Genomic DNA, 19,960 nt, shown 5'->3' with positions numbered 1-19,960 from the left:
ATTGGTCAAGTGGGTACATGTGAGGGAAAGCAATTTTTTAGATAAACTGACCCAAGTTGTTAAGGGCTGTATATACTAATAGTAAAACCTTGAACTTGGCCCAGTAGCAAATGGGCAGATCTCTGAGCATGGATGTTACATGCTGGAGAGGCCTCGCTCCTGTCAGCAATCGTGCTGCAGCATTCTGCACTCACTGCAGCCTCCAGATCAAGCGCAAAGGAAGCCCCACGTAGAACGCATTGCAGGAACCCCAGTCTTGAAGTAACCAGCGCATGGACTACTGTGGCAAGGCTTTCCTGGTCCCGGAATGGCTGTAGCTGTCAAACCAGCTGCTGCTGGTCAAAGGCGCTTCCAGCCACCGAGGCTCCCCGAGCCTCCAGGGGTGGAGCTGGACTGTCAGGAGAGTGTGCAGGAGCCAGGCCCTGTGACTGGTAGGGCTTCGCAGGACTGGGGCTTTCCTAAGTTTGTTCTTAAGAGGCAAGGCGCAGCCACACAGGTGAGGCCGATTGGTAACTCACAGCACCTGGTGGCAAGAGCCGGGAAGGGATATAAGGTCAGCATTTCCCTTTGGCTCTTTGCCACAGTAACATGCTTTCTGCCTTGCCACATCTGGCTTCTTGACTCCTTGCTTCCTGATCCTCGGGCCCCTGGCTTCTGGACTCCCGGCTCTCGGACCCTCGGCTTCCTGACTCCTGGCTTCCAGACTCTCATTCCTCCTCCCACCCCGCCGTCTTGCCCCCGGTCCCGACGTCCTCCGCCAGGACTTCGACTGCCCGTAAACCAGACCATGACATGGACCCAGAAGCACTCCCAACTGCAAAGCTGCTCCTTCAGTGGGAGTGCAATTCCAGCCAGGGTAGGTAATGGGGCCAACTTCTTGGAGATGGGAGCTACTCACCCACCGTGCCTCCATCACGCCAGGATTCAAGCTCAGCTTGTGTTCCTTGTCCATTTCACCCCTGTGCCCCATCGGGGGGAAGGGGGTCAGATCTGACATGACACAAGGGCTTTCAGGCAGCCCTCACACTCCAAGGCGAGCCTCTAGCTTCCTGGGATGCTTGAACTAAGCATGATTCAACTCCCACTCATCATGCTGAGAACAGTCTCACCTATAGCCAATGCAGGATTTGCCGTAATTTTCGCTCTATAAGACGCACTTTTCCCCTCCTAAAAAGTAAGGGGAAATGTGTGTGCGTCTTATGGGAGTGAATGCAGGCTGCGCAGCTATCCCAGAAGCCAGAACAGCAACTTGCTGTTCTGGCTTCTGGGATTCAGAACATTTTTTTTGTTTTCTTCCTCCAAAAACTAGGTGCGTCTTATGGTCTGATGCATCTTATAGAGCGAAAAATAGGGTAATCCTGTCCTCCTGCCCCAGTGATGTTGGGTGTTGGGCAGGTGGCTGTGGCGAGGGGGGGACGGAATGGTCATGGCGCTTATTAGTGAGCCATCTCTACTTCTAATGAGCGCATAAACAATAACCTCCACATTCAAGTCTGCCATATGCAGACGTCAACATTTTTTAAATGAAAATCTCACCCGGTAACTTACGTTTAAAATGCTTGTCACAGAGCGCTGATGCCCTCATGTCACAAAGTCTCAAAGACCCTTTGCTACTGCTGTAAACAAAGAGATTGCAGTGGTGAGGATGGAATTCAGATGCAGTAATAACTTCTGTCAAATCCTCCATGTTGGCTGGCTTTATATCTACAATGTCTGAGTGGAAATATTTAGTAAGGAACATGTTCAGAGACAAACTGTTATTCTCTACCATCTTTTCATGTATGCTACATTACTGATTTCTCATTGAAAACATTACTGAATTACAGCTAGGAAGCTAAAAATACCTTTTATTAGCTAATCATATCGACTATGTACATTTTATTAGTCAAAACCACTTGTTCTGCTAAGCTGTTTGAGGATGCAATTGATGCAGTTATGTGACTGACAGTGAAATCTGAGAGTTTGAAAAAAAACTCCATTAAAACCCATTAAAAAGAGGAGGAAAAACTGGGCCTTTTATGCATCAAGTATTGCCTTGGCAACCAGGGTGAAATGCACCCCTCCAATGTTCAGATAAATATGATTTTGTCTGTGAAGTAGTGATCCAAGTTCTGTTTGGGGATTTTGAAGTCCACAATCAGCCGCTTTGAAAGAACTCCTGGGCTGATTCAGACTCAGCTCACAATCAGCAGGAACCTTCTACCACTGCCGTAGGCACCAGCACTTATCCCATTAATTGGTAATATATATCTGCCATTATCTGTGTGTGACAATCATTGCACTTTGTCATAACCTTTTGCTACTGCTTTATGAGCTTCAACATCCTTGAGAAATGTAGTTTTTCAAACATTATGGGTCCTTAATAAGGCCACATCAGCAACCTATTTTGTATTTTTGTAGGGATTTAATTCATTGACCAATTTAGTTATATCTTTCTAACCTTAACTGAGTTTATAGCACCTGCCAGGAGAAAGCTACATTAATTCTTCTGCTGGCCTAGACTAGAGAGAATTGCTGATTTGTCAATTTGGCCATAACCGTCAGACACTATCCACTAGATATTTTAGAAAATAGTTTGCCTGCTTGGTTGTTCTCTGTGCCTTTGGGATGCCTCTTGAGATATTGCCACCAAATTTGACCAGGGGTTCCCAGAGTGGAGGCAATGATCTTTGCTGATGCTTGGACACCAGGCACCATTTTTAATCAAGATGGCAGACCAAAATGTGTGTTTGGTGGGACTTTACCTGTTTTCTACCACAGCATAGGTTTGGCCTTCTCTCTATATCATCATCAAACTTGGAACAAGGGTTCCCAAGGTAACGTGGCAGACTTTGTCACCATTTGGACACTGGATGTCATTTTTAAGCAAGATGGTGGACCGAAACGTCATTTTGGCATGACTGCCCATTTTTTTATACAGGGTCAGCTGCCTCTTGAGATATTTTTCTCTGGTCGCTAAATTCTGGGGGAAATGGAATGGGGTTGTGTGAGATGGGGGGGTGTCACCATAAGTAGTGCCATGAGGTGTACTGAGACTGTGGCCTTGGTGGCAGGCTCCTAGGGTGGCACTGCCACTGTCTCATGACTTAGGGCACCTGCCACTTACCATGGCAGGGCGTTTACCATCTCCTGCTCCTCCATTGTGCTGGCTGTGCTCTGCCACAATGGCCAAGTCCTGCTGTGCTGTCCTCGAGGTGGCCAGGGGAAGCCCTGGCATGCTGGAGGGAGGCAGCCGGGGGTCATGGCCTTGGTTGGGCAGCAGAGGAGGCAGCAGGCACCCATTTGTGGCAAGCAGCGGGTGCCTGGTGGTGGCAGGGGGCAAACATCAAGAGGGAGGACAGGGGGAAGCACTGGTGATTTTGCCTCAAGTGGCAAAATCTCTTGAGCTGGCCCTGACAAGAGGCTTAGTAGTGAAAAAGACATGATATCTCCTTGTACTTTCCAGCAGAGAGTGGATATTCAAGTGGGGTCAGGGGTGCCAACTGGGGGCGGGGAGCTAAGGGCCCCCCAAATTTCCAAGGATGGGGCCAGGCCCCCTCAAAATTTCACGGCAGCGGTGCGCACACACCGTGTGATGCACTTGTGTGTGAGTGACGTCAGGATGCCCTGCAGCATGTGCGCACAGTGTATGTGCATAGCATGGCCCTGCCTCCTTCAATCATGGGGGCGAGGGGGCATGCTTGAGTGGGGTGGTAATGCAGAAGTCTCCAGGTGTTATGTACTGAGTCGAATAGGATCCAAACTGCAGCAGTCTGATTGGTCCTAGAACAATAGGATTCAGAATGCAGCAGTCTGATTGGTCCTAGAACAATGCAGCAGTATGATTGGTTGGCAGGAACCACCCAATCATGCTCCAGATTGAAGTGAATCCACAACCTGATTGGGTTACAGTACAATTCCGGAATTAGCCAATCATGTGCAGCCCATTGTGTAAATAATGTATATAAGGCAGATACTTTGAGGGGACTTTCATTCATTCCTCCTCACCACTATGAGCTGAATAAAGAGCATGAAATCACTTTGCGACCCCGAGTATATTTCACTGGCGACGAGGATGGGATCCCGCTGAGCTGACTGCCACACACAGCACCGCAGCACCACCACCTGCCACACTGCTACCTCGCACCGTGTATCCAGGCTTCAGCTCCGGGACACAAGGAACTCAGAATGGCAACTGACAGTAGCTTCTCGCCGTTCAACCCAGCATCTGGAGACTGGGAAGCGTACGCCTCCCGTTTCACCTTCCTCCTAGAAGCCAAAGGGGTCACCGATGATGAAGACGCCAAGAAGAGGGCAATATTCTTCAGCGTCTGCGGAGAGGAGACATTTGAAATCGCCCGGGCTCTCCTTGCGCCTGAAGACGTGGCTACTGTTCCATACAAAACAATAATGGAACAGCTGAAGGGGCACTTTTCGCCACAGCCCTCAGTGGTGGCTTGTCGAAATGCCTTCTACGCAAAGCGGCAAGCCCCTGGGGAAACCATAACTGGGTTTGTGACCTCTCTCCGCCAAGCCGCCCGGTTCTGCAACTTCTCAGAGCTGGAGAACATGCTTCGTGACCGCCTCGTCGGTGGCCTGAGGGATGAGAGGCTGCAACGACGCCTCTACGCTAAGAAGAACCTAACGTTCCAGGTCGCTCTGGAGGAGGCCCTGGCAACGAAAGCTGCCGAGAGGTCGACACAAGAGGCACGGCCGAGCCAGCCGTCCCAACCGAGGGTCCACCATGAAGACCTCACCGACGACTCAGGATCTGACAGGAGGAGGTGCACCGAGTACAGCAGCGCACTCAAGCAGCCCACATACCACAGCTGCCTCGACGAGAAGGAGGGAACTGCGCAAGCTGTGGAGAAAGTCATGAGAGGAGGACCTGCCGTTTCCGCAATGCAGAGTGCAGACAGTGCAGAAAATCGGGACACATCGCCCGGGTGTGTCGGGCTCGGCCCACCCGACGCCAGGCATCAGACGACCAATCCAAGAGCCCCAGGTCCCGGGGCCCAACGCACCAAGGCAACTCGACGGAGCTCACGGACTTCCAGGTATACCAGTTGCCCCACCCCAACATAGAGAAAATTTATGTAGAGGTACAGATAGAGGGGGCCCCATGCCGCATGGAGCTTGACACGGGTTCAACTCTATCCATAATCTCGGCAAGGACCTTAAGGAAACTGTGTCCTACTGGGGGTCCCAAACTCAGGCCGGCCCCATTCACCCTCCGGGACTTCCAGAAACGTAAGGTCCCCACAATGGGGGTGGGGACCTTCAGGGTGCAATACCGAGGGCGGACGCGGCAACTAGACTTGCTTGTGGTCAAGGGCCCCTACATTAGCTTACTGGGATTGGCATGGTTTGGACCACTGGGGCTAGCTGTCACCGGGGTGAACCACACTAGCTTACAAGTGGACGTGGACGCCATATGCAAGGAATTTCCGGGGGTTTTCGATGGGAAATTGGGACAGTATACGGGCCCCCCCATTGCTCTACAGCTTGACCCCGCAGTACGACCGGTCAGGCTCAAGGCCCGCCGGGTCCCGTTCGCTCTGAAACCCCGTATAGACGAGGAATTGGACCGGCTCGTGGAGCAAGGAGTGCTGGAACCGGTACCTAATGCCCCCTGGGAAACCCCAATCGTCACACCTGTCAAGCCTAATGGTTCAGTCCGCATCTGCGCAGACTACAAATGTACCATAAACAAGGCCCTCACGGCCCATGCATACCCAGTGCCAGTGGTCAGCCATGTCCTTGCCACCCTGGCTGGGTCGAAAATTTTTGGCAAGCTGGACTTGGCCCAAGCATATCAACAGCTGCCAGTAGATGAGGCAACAGCAGAGGCACAGACGATTGTGACGCACAGAGGAGCATTCAGGGTAAAGCGGCTGCAATTCGGTGTCAGCGTGGCACCAGGCATATTCCAGAATCTAATGGACTCTCTCCTTAAAGGGATTCCTGGCGTCACCCCCTTCTTCGATGATGTGTTGATTGCCGGGCCCACACCAGAGGAGTTTGAGGACCGCCTCCGCACCGTTCTGCACCGTTTCCAGACAGCGGGTCTCAAGGTAAAGCGGGGAAAATGTCTACTAGGAGTGCCCCAGGTGGACTTTCTGGGATTCATGGTGGACGCAGAAGGGGTCCACCCGACTGGGGACAAGGTACGGGCCATTTGTGATGCCCCAGCGCCCAAAAACAAGACTGAACTTCAGGCCTTCTTGGGACTATTGAACTTTTACCATTCCTTCCTTCCCCACAAGGCGGCGGTAGCGGAGCCCCTACACAGACTCCTGGACAAGCGGGCCCCTTGGGTGTGGGGCCAGCGCCAGGAGGCCGCATTCCAGGCAGTCAAGGACTTGCTTGTCTCAAACTCGGTCTTGGCACACTTCGACGAGAGGCTGCCGGTGGTGCTAGCATGCGACGCCTCACCCTATGGCATTGGCGCTGTCCTGGGACACCAACTCCCAGATGGAAGAGAGGTACCGGTGGCATACTTTTCCCAGACACTCAACGCAACCGAGCGGAACTACTCACAAATCGACAAGGAGGGCCTGGCAATCGTGAAGGGAGTAAAAAAATTCCATGATTTCTTGTACGGGCGGCCCTTCACCGTGGTGACTGACCACAAACCGTTGCTTGGCTTGTTTGCCCCCGAAAAGCAGACCCCCCAAGTGCTGTCTCCTCGTGTCCTCAGGTGGTCAATTTTCCTTGCCAGCTACCAGTATGCACTGATTCACCGCCCTGGGAAGGCGATGGGCCATGCGGACGCCCTCAGCAGGCTACCACTACCAGAAACAGGCCCCGACCCGGCACCTGCACAAGAGGTTATGAGCCTGGAGCTGCTTCCCGACCGCCCCATTCAGGCACAAGAAGTTGCACACCATTCCAAGAAAGATAGGGTCATCTCCCGGGTCCTGGACTGGGTGTGGAGGGGATGGCCCAGCAGCAGCCCCGGGCCAGAATTCGCCAGCTACACAACCCGCAAACATGAACTGTCGGCCCACAAGGGGTGCCTGTTATGGGGAAGCAGGGTCGTTGTTCCCCAGCCCCTCCGCAAAAGGGTCCTCACAGCCCTACACGAGACACACCCAGGGGTAGTAAGAATGAAGGCCCTTGCCAGGAGTTATGTGTGGTGGCCGGGGATTGACGGAGAGATAGAGGCCTGGGTCAAACACTGCCAGGCCTGCCAAGAATCCCGCCCAGATCCCCCAAGGGCCCCAGTCCAGTCCTGGGAGTCCGCCCGAGCACCATGGTCACGCCTGCATGTGGACTTCGCTGGCCCCTTTCAGGGGAAAACATTCTTCATAGTGGTGGACTCCTACACCAAATGGCTGGAAGTCGCACTGGTACCGTCCACTTCTACATCCGCAGCCATCCGGGTACTACGCAGGCTGTTTGCAACCCACGGGCTCCCTGACACTCTTGTCTCAGACAACGGGACTGCATTTACGTCAGGAGAATTCCAAACCTTCACAGCGCAGAACGCCATCCGCCACATCCGTTCGGCGCCATTCCACCCTGCCACCAATGGCCAAGCAGAACGCATGGTGCGGACCACCAAGGACACCCTTCGCCGCATGACGCAAGGGGATTGGGAGTACCGCCTTGCCACATTCCTGCTAGCACAGCACAGCACCCCCAGCTCAACGACTGGCCGGAGCCCCGCTGAACTACTAATGGGTCGGCGCCTTGCAATCAGATTGGACCGCCTTCACCCCGATAGAGCTCAGGATGAGGTAGTGGTGGGGGAAGGCGGGAACCCCCGGACCTTCGAGGCCCAGGACCCAGTGTACGCAAAGAATTTTGGGGCAGGCCTTGCATGGGTACCTGCCACAGTCACCAGGGTCACTGGCCCCGTGTCGTACGAGGTGCTAACGGATGGGGGGCAATGCTGGCGCCGCCACTGTGACCAGATACGGCGACGATTCCCGGGAGAAAACCAGGAGGAGGAGGACAGGTCAGAGGAGTCCCAGGGGAACAGTGGGGCAGTGAGGCCCATAGAGCAGCAGGGGCCAGCAGGAGAGGCAGAACCAGTAAATACAGAGAGGTCCCGGGACGCCGAAAGGACACCGGAACCAGAACCACGACTGAGCGAGCCGGTGGCGCCAGACCAAACAGCCCCATCACAGCCAGCATCCTTGGAACACGAGCCAGAACCTGAACCCCGGACCAGGGAACACCCCAAGCCGCAACGCACACGTAGGCCACCAGCGTACCTTGAGGACTATGAATGCGACCTCCCGGGCAGGACTGGAACTTAGAGGGGAGGGGTGTTATGTACTGAGTCGAATAGGATCCAAACTGCAGCAGTCTGATTGGTCCTAGAACAATAGGATTCAGAATGCAGCAGTCTGATTGGTCCTAGAACAATGCAGCAGTATGATTGGTTGGCAGGAACCACCCAATCATGCTGCAGATTGAAGTGAATCCACAACCTGATTGGGTTACAGTACAATTCCGGAATTAGCCAATCATGTGCAGCCCATTGTGTAAATAATGTATATAAGGCAGATACTTTGAGGGGACTTTCATTCATTCCTCCTCACCACTATGAGCTGAATAAAGAGCATGAAATCACTTTGCGACTCCGAGTATATTTCACCAGGCATCGTCATTATTGGTTTGTTTGCTTAGTACATTAGTTACAAACCAGCCAGAGACTGAGATGTCTGAAATGCATTGAAACAAAAAACTGTAGTAGCTGGCTAGTGCACGTAACCATGAGAAAGGATACTGAAACTTCGATCTGTAATTCCTAAATGCCAGAGATTAATCCGAAGATCATCTGCTGACATGTATGTCTCACAGTCACTGTTGACAGAAATTGAATTGACATGATAGGTGTGGCCATTAGCAAAAATTCTTCTGGGGCTGACTTCTACCATCAAGTCCGTGGGTTTCAGTACAGGCACCTACATAAAAAAGTAATGGAGAAATGTGTTTTAAACAACATTTCAAACTTGGAGCTGTTCATAGATTTGTGAATTGTGAGTTGAACTTGGTATATTTTAAAACATTTGACACTAATGAGAACTTCTCAAAACATACATACAACATGCAAGACAATATTACACAATATATTTTTTTTAAAAAAAATCCAAGTATGAACACGTATTTGAATCATAATGCCAATTGTATTTAGCTTGCTCAAATGAACAAGTCACCTTGACAAATTCAAGGATTCTCACTTGGATTTTTTTTCACTGCAGTTGTAAACAACTTGACGGGATATAAAGGTAAAAGTAAAGGGACCCCTGACCGTTAGGTCCAGTCGTGATCGACTCTGGGGTTGCGGCGCTCATCTCGATTTATTGGCCGAGGGAGCTGGCGTACAGCTTCCGGGTCATGTGGCCAGCATGACTAAGCCACTTCTGGCGAACCAGAGCAGCGCACAGAAATGCCGTTTACCTTCCCACCGGAGCGGTACCTATTTATCTACTTGCACTTTGACGTGCTTTTGAACTGCTAGGTTGGCAGGAGCAGGGACTGAGCAACAGGAGCTCACCCCGTCGCAGGGATTCGAACTGCCGACCTTCTGATCGGCAAGTCCTATGCTCTGTGGTTTAACCCACAGCGCCACCCGCATATAGATAATCACATATTCCTCAGATAATGAGTAAATTACTATGTTGTATATTGGCTACCCACTACATTGCAACACAAGATAACAATTTCTTGAGTAATGCAATAAATACTGTACTATGTCTGTTTCTTGGGACGCAGGTGGCGCTGTGGGTTAAAGCCTCAGCGCCTAGGACTTGCCGATCGAAAGGTCGGCGGTTTGAATCCCTGCGGCGGGGTGCTCTCCCGTCGTTCGGTCCCAGCGCCTGCCAACCTAGCAGTTCGAAAGCACCCCCGGGTGCAAGTAGATAAATAGGGACCGCTTACCAGCGGGAAGGTAAACGGCGTTTCCGTGTGCGGCTCTGACTCGCCAGAGCAGCGATGTCACGCTGGCCACGTGACCCGGAAGTGTCTCCGTACAGCGCTGGCCCCTGGCCTCTTAAGTGAGATGGGCGCACAACCCCAGAGTCTGTCAAGACTAGCCCGTACGGGCAGGGGTACCTTTACCTTTATGTCTGTTTCTTACAGGAATATGACGACACCTGCTAGTCAAATCTGTGGAAAGCATCTGTTGAAATCTTAATTCTGTAAAAACTTTTATCAGTTGTTGGTAGGTAATGTTAGAGAAATATATCTGAATTTGATGGCCCTTTTTTAATGGCAACATACCACTGAGAGGAGTGGTTTTTATTAAGGTCGTTAATCACTTCCTTATCCCGGGATAAACTGAATTTTCTAATTCGCTGAATACATGTTCATTTTGCCCTGGCAGATCTTTGCCCATCCTCCCACAATCTCACTTATTCATACCAACTCTTCTTTGGGAGTCTTGAGTTGCCCATTTCATTCAGTCTGCACCAATACTGGATCAACCTGCTATAACTCCTGATTCAGTAGAGGGCACAGCGGTCTCTGCTCTCAAAGCTGCTGGTGTATTCAGGATTAAAGGAAGTAGTTTTCTCAAGAACCCATTCCGTAGTATTTCCAATGAAGTGACACTGCCTTCACTCCAGATCTTAGACCAAAACACCACTGAGCAACTGCTTTTCCTACAAATATGTTTTAGAACAGACTCCACCAATCGGCTGCCTTCAGAAATAAAAGCTGTTAACATTCATTGTCTAGTTCTGCATACCGTCATTTTGACTGCTTATATAAAAGAGCTACACTGCTCAACAGCAGAGACATCCACGGTGCACTTATGCTTTCTGTGTCCTTTCCCAAAAACAACTATATTAGTTTTCCGGTAATCAATGTCCTTTATTGCAAAAGAGCTTAGTTAGCATGCGTCACAATCCTATCTAACTGACCGACAGCAGAACTACATACCGTCTTTTTCTGTGTATTAGACGAGGTTTTAAGACTCAAACACCGTGTAAAAAAACTGGGGTTGTCCAATACACGGATAGTGGCATGGGGAGGGGAAGCAGTGTACCCACCAGCCAGCTGGCAGGAGCGCAACTTCCCCCGATGCCGCTGAGCATGCATCCCGTGGGAAACAATCTAGGGAGTGTTTTCTGCCCGCAGCTGCATGGGGGGAGAAGCTCAACAACTTTGGCCCATCTCCTCTCAATTTCTTAAAATTCAGTCCCCCAAAATAGGGGGCGTCTTATAGACAGAAAAGTATGGTAACTCATGTACATAAAGTTTGGAACCGTGCTTGTTTTAAGGGGGGCGGGTAATTAATCAGAAATGCATCCTTGCTAGACTCCCTGACAAATATTCTTATCTTCCACAAGATGCCCATTTAAACCCACTAATATATGGGTAACATTATTTTGATGGAGTTTTTGAATTCACCAAAGCTATTTTCCGTCAAAATTGGTACTAACGAGCTTCTCCCAAGGGCAGGACTTATTTTCTGAGTTGAAAGCTGTGGTCAGGTCTATAAAGGCTAGAAACAATTTTTAATACTACTGGCTTGATCAGAAGGTATCTGGAGAACAGTTTAGAAGGAACATCCAGCAGGTTATTGATCTGTTGTTAACTTTTTAAAAGACTGGAACAACAACACTAGATGACTAGCCTGAAATTAAAATGCCTGTTGAGTTAATGTAACCCTGTTCCATAGGAAGGTCAAGAATAGGGGAATAGACATTTGAGGGTTCACCAAAACCCTTACTACAATGCAGAAACCATTCATGTGGGGAAATTGAGGCCTCCTTTATGGTTCTCCCTTCACCCTCTCCTACAGCCACACGTCTCCAAAATTTGGCTTCATTATTTAGGGTCTGCCACACACTTTCCCACTCTTTCATGTAAAATGCCAGCTTCCTTTGAATGTTCCAATCTTGCTTTCCTAATCTGTCTGGATTTTATCTTTCCCCCATTCCTGTGCTTCTTATCATAGCATATGGCTGATGGGTAAGTGTCTTTATTTACTCTCCAAACATTGGTTATGTGTGGCCTTAAAATAGACTATCTCCTGTTGATTTATTTCTAACACTTCATCTTCCAGGCATTGGAGCCTAAGATGGCGTCTAAGATGTAAGTTTTACTAATAAAACAGACCAAATTGCCTGGTTCATCTCTGTGTCTGCACAGGTACCTCAGGTAGGCTTTAGACACAGGAAATGGTAACATCCAGGGTCTACTGGGAACCATGATAAATTTGACATCCTAAGTTCCCAGCTTCCCTGGCTGCTGTTGTACATTCAAATGCCTATTCTCATGTTGTTGTGTTGCATTTCAAGTGTTTTCCATTGTTTGAAGCTACACAGCACATAAAATATTAGAACATCACGAGTTGTTCTTTCAGTGAAGAAAATAACTCTCCATCTACCCACCTGAAGTGATGTCACCGTAGAAAGATCTTTAAGCTTCCCCTCTTCATCCTTTAAATTGTACCCCTCAGGTTTCTTATCTCGTTCAGTGATCTTCCACAGTTTAATAGTTTTATCTTTTACAAAAAGACATTAGCACTGTTATGAGAAGTAACTGTCACATTTTTCCTCATTTAATATTATTATTATTATTATTATTATTATTATTATTATTATTATTAATGATTATTTATACCCTGCCCATCTGGCTGGGTTTCCCCAGCCACTCTGGGCAGCTTCCAACAAAATACAGTGGTGCCCCGCAAGACGAACGCCTCGCAAGACGGAAAACCCGCTAGACGAAAGGGTTTTCTGTTTTGGAGGCGCTTCGCAAAACGAATTTCCCTACGGGCTTGCTTCGCAAGATGAAAACGTCTTGCGAGTTCCTGCGGGTTTTTTCCCTCCCCCCCTTTTCCTAAGCCGCTAAGCCGCTTATCAGCTGTTCCGCTGATAAGCCGCTTAACAGCTGATCGCTAAAAGCTGCTAAGCCGCTAATAGCGCTAATCCGCTAAGCTGTCAATGGACATGCTTCGCAAGACGAAAAAACCGCTATATGAAGAGCCTCACGGAACGGATTAATTTCGTCTTGTGAGGCACCACTGTATTAAAATACAATAATTAATCAAATATTAAAAGCTTCTCTAAACCACTGTATAAGAAGTGTTTGTTCTACAGATTGTATGTATTAGTTTAGACACATGGACTGCTGCTCCCCATACAGCAGAAGGCACCTCTCAATGGAATTGGGGAGGGGGCATGATTCATTCTTCCCCTGTGCTTTCCCCAGATCTGCTCCAGATGGTTCCCCATGTCTTCCATCTTTTAATATTACACACACTGTTAATGTAGTCAATTGTGCTGTTTGCCAAACTTTTTATTTATTCATTCTTTTCTTATTTTTTTTATCACTTCCCAAATTGTTTGGTATAACCAATGTAGCCACTATTAGGAAACAGGAAGAGATTATACAATTTATTTCTGCACAATCATTTTGTGACTGGCTCCACTGCCATATTATGACTGGTTCTGCCCATGTGCCACTATTTTAATAGCGGGCCTCAGTAATTTTCAATGAGCCCCAGGGTTCTAAATTTTGAAAATCTTGAGCTAGGGCAGGGATTAGCAAACTCTTTCAGCAGGGGGCTGGTCCACTGTCCCTCAGACCTTGTGGGGGTGGCAGACTATATTTTTTTGGGGGGGTGAATGAATTCCTATGCCCCACAAATAACCCAGAGATGAATTTTAAATAAAAATACACATTACATTCATGTAAAAACACCAGGCAGGCCCCACAAGTAACCCAGAGATGAATTTTAAATAAAAGGACACATTCTACACATGTTAAAACACACTGATCCCCGGACCGTCCATAGGCTGGATTGAGAAGGCGATTGGGCCGCATCCAGCCCCTGAGGCTTAGTTTGCCTACCCATGAGTTAGGGCAACTGTTCCTGCACCCTCTTATCAGCAGCAAACATTTCTGAGCACTTCTTCCTGTCCTAAGATTCTCACTTTATATAAAACACATCCCAAGTTAATCTACACACTTTTGATCCATTTCCTTGCCTCACCCTTAGCCTGACCTTGGTGCTATACAGTGGAACCTTGGTTTTCAAACGTAATCCATTCCAGAAGTCTTTTTGACTTCTGAAACGTTTGAAAACCAAGGATCAAAGGGCTGTCAGCAAGTTTAATGGGGAAAATTGAGGAACGCGGCTTGGAAGCTGTTTGACTTCTAAGGCGCATTTGAAAATGGAAGCGTTCACTTCCAGGTTTTGGGCCTTCAGCTTCCGAAATGTTCAGCTGCCGAGACATTTGAAAACCAAGGTTTGACTGTACGTGCAAAGGTCTAACAGATGGCATCTGTTATTGTGGCAAGCGGCTTCCATGTTCCCAGCTCAAACTCACATGTGTTTCAGTGGGTGCTTGAAAGAGCTCCTCTTTAATTTGGGGAGGGACACTGCCTACTGAGTCCATGAAAAGAGGGGAGGTAACTATCCACCATCCCTAGCCATTCACCATACTGGCTGGAGGTGATGGGACCTGGAGTCCAAGAGCAGCTGGAGAGCCATAGGTTCCTCATCCTGGGCTTAAATAACCCATGATTTTTATGTTATGTTATGTTGGTATGTGTGCATCAAAATGGAACATTATAGGGGGCCTAACAGTATGGGGAAAAGATGGCACCACAGGTACATGAGGGCTGCCCACCCAGTGGCGGAGGAACCCTCTCCGGCACCCGGGGCAGGGCGAACTGCCTGGTGACACACGCACTACGTCCGTACGGACTACACATGTGCAGCGACTGTACGGACTGCCACACGTGCGCACTCCTGCCGTACAGGCTGCCACTTGCACAGCGACCGTATGGGCTGCCACGTGAGCGGCATCCCGTATGGAGTGCACACATGCGGCATCCCGCATGGACGCTGTGCCAGATGCAGCCCATACTGACGACGCATGAGAGCGGCGCTCATACTGACTGCTCGCCCTCAGCTGCTCTACAGCTGGGGGGGATGCAGGGGCCATTTTGTCACCCCCTCCCCAGAGTAGCACCCGGGGTGACACGCCCCCCACTTCGTACGCCCCTGTGCCCACCTTTACTCCCATAAAGTGAAGACACATCATAACCTGCTGCCACTTCCAAGGTTCTTTTTTACACTAAAAATGTGTATTTAAAATTAGATGTAATTCATCAAATTTTCAGCTCAAGTCCATCTGCCAGAGACAAGGAAAAACTGTCAGTCCTGTATTGTTCCTGCTGTCTTACCATTTGTGGACAGAAGAGAGTGGGCTGCATTCTGTTGCGGCAACCACTTTATCTTGTTTATTTTTTCCTCTATTTCCAAACTCTTCAGATAGTCAAACTCTGGTTCATGACTCTGGAAGGTGCTGTAAACATTGTATTCACCTTGGCTATAAGGCTCATTTTTACTCTGTGAAGAACATAGGACAAACAAAAAATGAACTGTTGACCTCAGAGCTTATCTGATCTTTCCAGTTGACTTGATCCAAGTAAACCATATGTTCAACGGCAACCAAGAAGGAAGGGAGCCTATATACTTACCATTACAGCAACAGGTCGGGCCATGGCTTTCGCTGGGCATCTGCTTTCAGAACGCAGGATTTCCATTTAGTTCTGATAGCTGATAGCCACTGCTAGATCTGCCCTCCAGGACATTATATAGTAATTTTTTTTTAAATCTAAACTTGTGACCACCTGCCCTTGTGGTGCTGGATTCTGCAAGGTAATTTGTTATGTGGAAAAGTACAGGTTGGCATTCAGCTATGCTGTACTCAAAGCAAACCCACTGAAATCAATGAGCATGACTAGGTTATGTGTATTCTGAGTAAAACTTGAATATCACCCACTCTCTTGTCTGTTCTCAACCTATTGCAAATCAATTTATTTGCACAAAGCTTCTACAAGAGAAGGAGAAAATTCCTCTTTCCACCATTCTGAATGTTGCCTTGCAGCATCACCTAGCTGCACCAGAGAGAATTACTGCTACTGGAAAAGCCAATATTATCTACCGTATTTTTCGCTCTATAACACGCACCTGACAATAACACGCACATTGTTTTTAGAGGAGGAAAACAAGGGAAAAAACATTCTGAATGAAACAGTGGATGTATCATTTTTGGGCTTCATGCTGTGGCCACAGACATGTGATCTGATGGTGAATTTGGGGTGACCCAATGCCAAAATCCTGAGGATCCATGTGGATCCATGCTTTGTAACCACGTTTATGCACCATTGCAGCCCCAGGCAACAGTGGGTGCGTGATTTTTTTGGTGCAGGCTGTAGCCATGGACATGCTATGTGATCTGATGGTGAATTTGGGGTGACCCAATGCAAAGATCCTGAGAATCCCTGTGGATCCATGCTTTGTAACCACGTTTATGCACCATTGCAGCCCCAGGCAACAGTGGGTGCGTGATTTTTTTGGTGCAGGCTGTAGCCATGGACATGCTATGTGATCTGATGGTGAATTTGGGGTGACCCAATGCAAAGATCCTGAGGATCTATGTGGATCTATGCTTTGTTAGCACATTTTAAGTGGGGAGCGAAGGAAAAACAAAGAAGGGACATTAGAGGGGTGTGCAGAGAAGCAGCTGGCTAAGAATGCAGGAGAGGGATTTAACGGGTTGGAGGAAAGAAAGGCAAAAGTTTCCCCCCACCCAAGCCAGCCATCTCTCTCTCTCTCTCTCTCTCTCTCTCTCTCTGTCTCTCTCTCTCCCTCCCTCCCTCCCTCACAGGGTGCTTGCAGTCAGCAGATTAATTTGCAAACAGGTGCTTGGCAAAGAGGGTTTTTGTAGATATCAGATTTTCGTAGACGTTTGTGTGTGTGTGCGCATGCGCAGATGAGCTGGCATTTTGCTGCCAGTGATATCGTGAAGATGCTGCAAAAAAGAACTTGCAAAAGCAAGGCGCACCAATGCCACAATAAACACTCTGGGCAGGCGTCCAGAGCTAGAGTAGCTTTGGAGAATACTGTATTAGCATTTTGTGTGTGTGCACAGGGCTTGTGGATCAGGACATGGAAGCTAATAGTATGGTCAAACAGAGGGTGGGGTTATTTGCTGTTGAATACTGTAGTAAGAAACATTCCTTCAACAATCAGAACACCTTTTTAAAAATTCATACCTCTGGCTCCCTTTGGAATATAACAACTCGACCTCCTTTATCCCCTGTTGCCAGCAACTCTCCTGTGTGGTTGAACTCAACAGTTGAAATAATGTCAGCTGTGAAAGAAAAAGTAGAAAAATCTAATTACAGAAAAAACCGCCCATCCAAAATACCGAATATTTCACAATGAGTTACTTGGGGTTTTTCCTTTCTTTTCCTGAGCCCCACCTTCATTCCACCACAAGAGAACTTTAGCATTTTAAGTCACAGAATTACAGACCTGGTGAGTACCTCAAATGCCATCTAGTCCAACCCAATGCAGGAAATCCCCAGCAGCACGCCTGATTGGTGGCTATTTGACCTTTATGTAAAAACCTCTAGTGAAGAAAAGCCCAGCACCTTTCAATCATCTCTTCCATTTTGAACAGCTCACACTGTCATGCAGCTCTTCATGGAGTTCTGTCAGGAAGTAATGCTTTTTGTCATTTAATCCATTGGTTCAAGTGATATTCTCTGGAGCAACAGATAACATATTTGCTTCATCCTCTATGTATCTGTAGTATGTCAAGTATTTGAAGATGGCTATCCTATTAGGGATAGGATGGCGCTGTGGCTTAAACCACACTGGTGGCGCTGTGGGTTAAACCACAGAGCCTAGGACTTGCTGATCAGAAGGTTGGTGGTTCGAATCCCCGCAATGGGGTGAGCTCCCGTTGCTCAGTCCCTGCTCCTGCCAACCTAGCAGTTCGAAAGCACGTCAAAGTGCAAGTAGATAAATAGGTACCGCTCCGGCGGAAAGGTAAATGGCATTTCCGTGCGCTGCTCTGGTTCGCCAGAAGCGGCTTAGTCATGCTGGCCACATGACCCGGAAGCTGTACGCCGGCTCCCTCGGCCAATAAAGCGAGATGAGCGCCGCAACCCCAGAGTCAGTCACGACTGGACCTAATGATCAGGGGTCCCTTTACCTTTACCTATCCTATTACCTCTTAATTGTTGGCATCTATCTTGAGAGACAATGGAGTACGCCTCTGGGGGTCAAACCTCTGCATTAGCAGGCACCAAAGAGACCTCCTTCATTCTAAATACAGTATATTCAGTTCTTTCAGCCTCTCTTTATAGGACCTTGCCATATTTGGACACATTCCAGTTTGCATCATATCCTTCTTAAACTATGGTGCCCAGAAGGAGGCACAATATTCTAGGTAAGGTCTGACCAAAGCAGAATAGAGTGGTACTTACTATGATCTCTAATTCTGTTAATGGAGCCTAGAATTGCTTGAACCTTTTAAGCCACCAGATCACACAGCTGATTCATGTTTAGCTTGTTATTTTCTAAAACACTGACATCCTTTTGACTTGTGCTGCTGAGAAGCCAGATGTCACCCATCTAGAAACCAGTTCATTAAATACAGGCCACTAAATGGTAACAGGAACTAAACCACCAAAATACTCCTCCATATCAAGCTCCCTGACTATTCAGAGCACTAAAAAGGTCAAATATTTTCACTCACTTGCTATGAATACTCTAGCTATAGGGGAATAATTTTTAATCTATTTGTAACTGATGGAGAATACTTTATATGCTATACAACACAAGAACAGTGCAAATTATTCTGAATTTAATTATCTGAATAGTATTCCACATTCACTTAATTGCACAGCCACTTTCATTATTCTTTATCGCTTCTGACACCCATTGGCACAACCCCCAATGATCCTTGAGAGTAATTGGATCAAGAGGAGGTGAACCTCTGATGAAGCGCATTAAGAGATGATGGTTATAAAACAGCTTGGACCCAGATGCTGACACGACATCACCGAAAGCTAATTAGCACATCTAAATTCATACGATCATGATTTCAATATTAAAGAAATATGTACACATAAAATGAGCAGTGGAATAATGGCAAAAACATCAAACACAGCTACTTTGCATTTATTAAAATACTGTTTATTTATTTTTCCAACTCTGAACAACAAAACTTCAAACTACATGTGTCCTGCACAAAGAAATAAACATAATCATTCCCAAGCACAGCAAAATACTTATACTGTAAACCATTAAAGAGATCATATTGAAGAAGGGTATCTTCTTCAAAGAGGACACTGAGAGCGAGGACAATAGATCAAATGATCACTAAAGTTGACATAACTAATAAACTGAAACCAAGTGTCCTGAAACCTACATCTTTGGATTTCACTCCATGCCTTCTTACATTGCTTAGTCAGTTTTTCATCAAATGCTAGTGGCCATATTCAGGAGCAACACCTGTGGGTAGAAAGATTGTGCACATCCTTCCAATTGAGAACTATTTCCATGAGCACCACTACCATTAATTTGAAAAGATGATCCTTGAATTTTAGCATAGTATGAGTTCCAGCTTGGAAAGAAGCGTTAAGGCAAGATCTTTCTCTGATTGTATAGCAATGGCATAAATGTCATGCTAGGCTATTTATTTTCTGGATTACTGGACAATAAAGGGGCTGCTTTTATGGATTAGTGAAGTATTTTATTACTATTGTTCAGCACTTTACAGGCCAATGGTATCAGTAAAATAAATAATAAACATTCTCAAAATATGTGTTCCCGATGCTACAAACAGTCACTTTTGCTAATCTGGACTGTGCTAGGCCTGCCAAACTACCAGCTACAACAAACTTCAGGAAGCAGGAGAGCAGCCATGATGGACGTCCATGGATGAGAGGTTCAGTGCTCGACCACCTTTGTGTGGGCCTGTGGAAACGACTGTTGACTCTCAGTAACAGTCACATGAGACCCTGGCAACTTGGATGGCAATAAGATTAATGACAGCATCATACCATCACTGTAACCTTTTGAAAAGATGCTAAAGAACAGGAAGAGAAGAACGATAGTGTCACACTGGATATGAAATTATAAAGACTGTTAAATTTTCAAATCAATGTACCAGAATGTATCCCAGTTACACTGATGGTAGTCATC

At 47.6% G+C, this 19,960-nt stretch overlaps 1 protein-coding gene across 4 annotated transcripts in view; it reads right to left on the bottom strand.

The window, feature by feature from the left end:
* PPP2R2C (protein phosphatase 2 regulatory subunit Bgamma) overlaps positions 1-19,960 on the bottom strand; it is a 56,315-nt gene that overhangs the window by 7,782 nt on the left and 28,573 nt on the right. For all 4 annotated transcript variants that reach the window (XM_083698377.1, XM_083698379.1, XM_083698376.1 and 1 more), the window contains 5 exons: positions 17,017-17,114; positions 15,139-15,304; positions 12,333-12,445; positions 8,720-8,897; positions 1,549-1,713 (listed from right to left, as the gene is read on the bottom strand). In XM_083698377.1, coding sequence (XP_083554503.1) covers positions 1,549-1,713; positions 8,720-8,897; positions 12,333-12,445; positions 15,139-15,304; positions 17,017-17,114 — 720 coding nt within the window. The remainder of the gene's footprint in view (positions 1-1,548; positions 1,714-8,719; positions 8,898-12,332; positions 12,446-15,138; positions 15,305-17,016; positions 17,115-19,960) is intronic.

The sequence above is a fragment of the Podarcis gaigeae genome (assembly GCF_964106915.1).
Source record: "Podarcis gaigeae genome assembly, chromosome: 9".
In the NCBI taxonomy this organism is placed as follows: domain Eukaryota; kingdom Metazoa; phylum Chordata; class Lepidosauria; order Squamata; family Lacertidae; genus Podarcis; species Podarcis gaigeae.
This window is presented reverse-complemented; position numbering and strand designations above follow the sequence as displayed.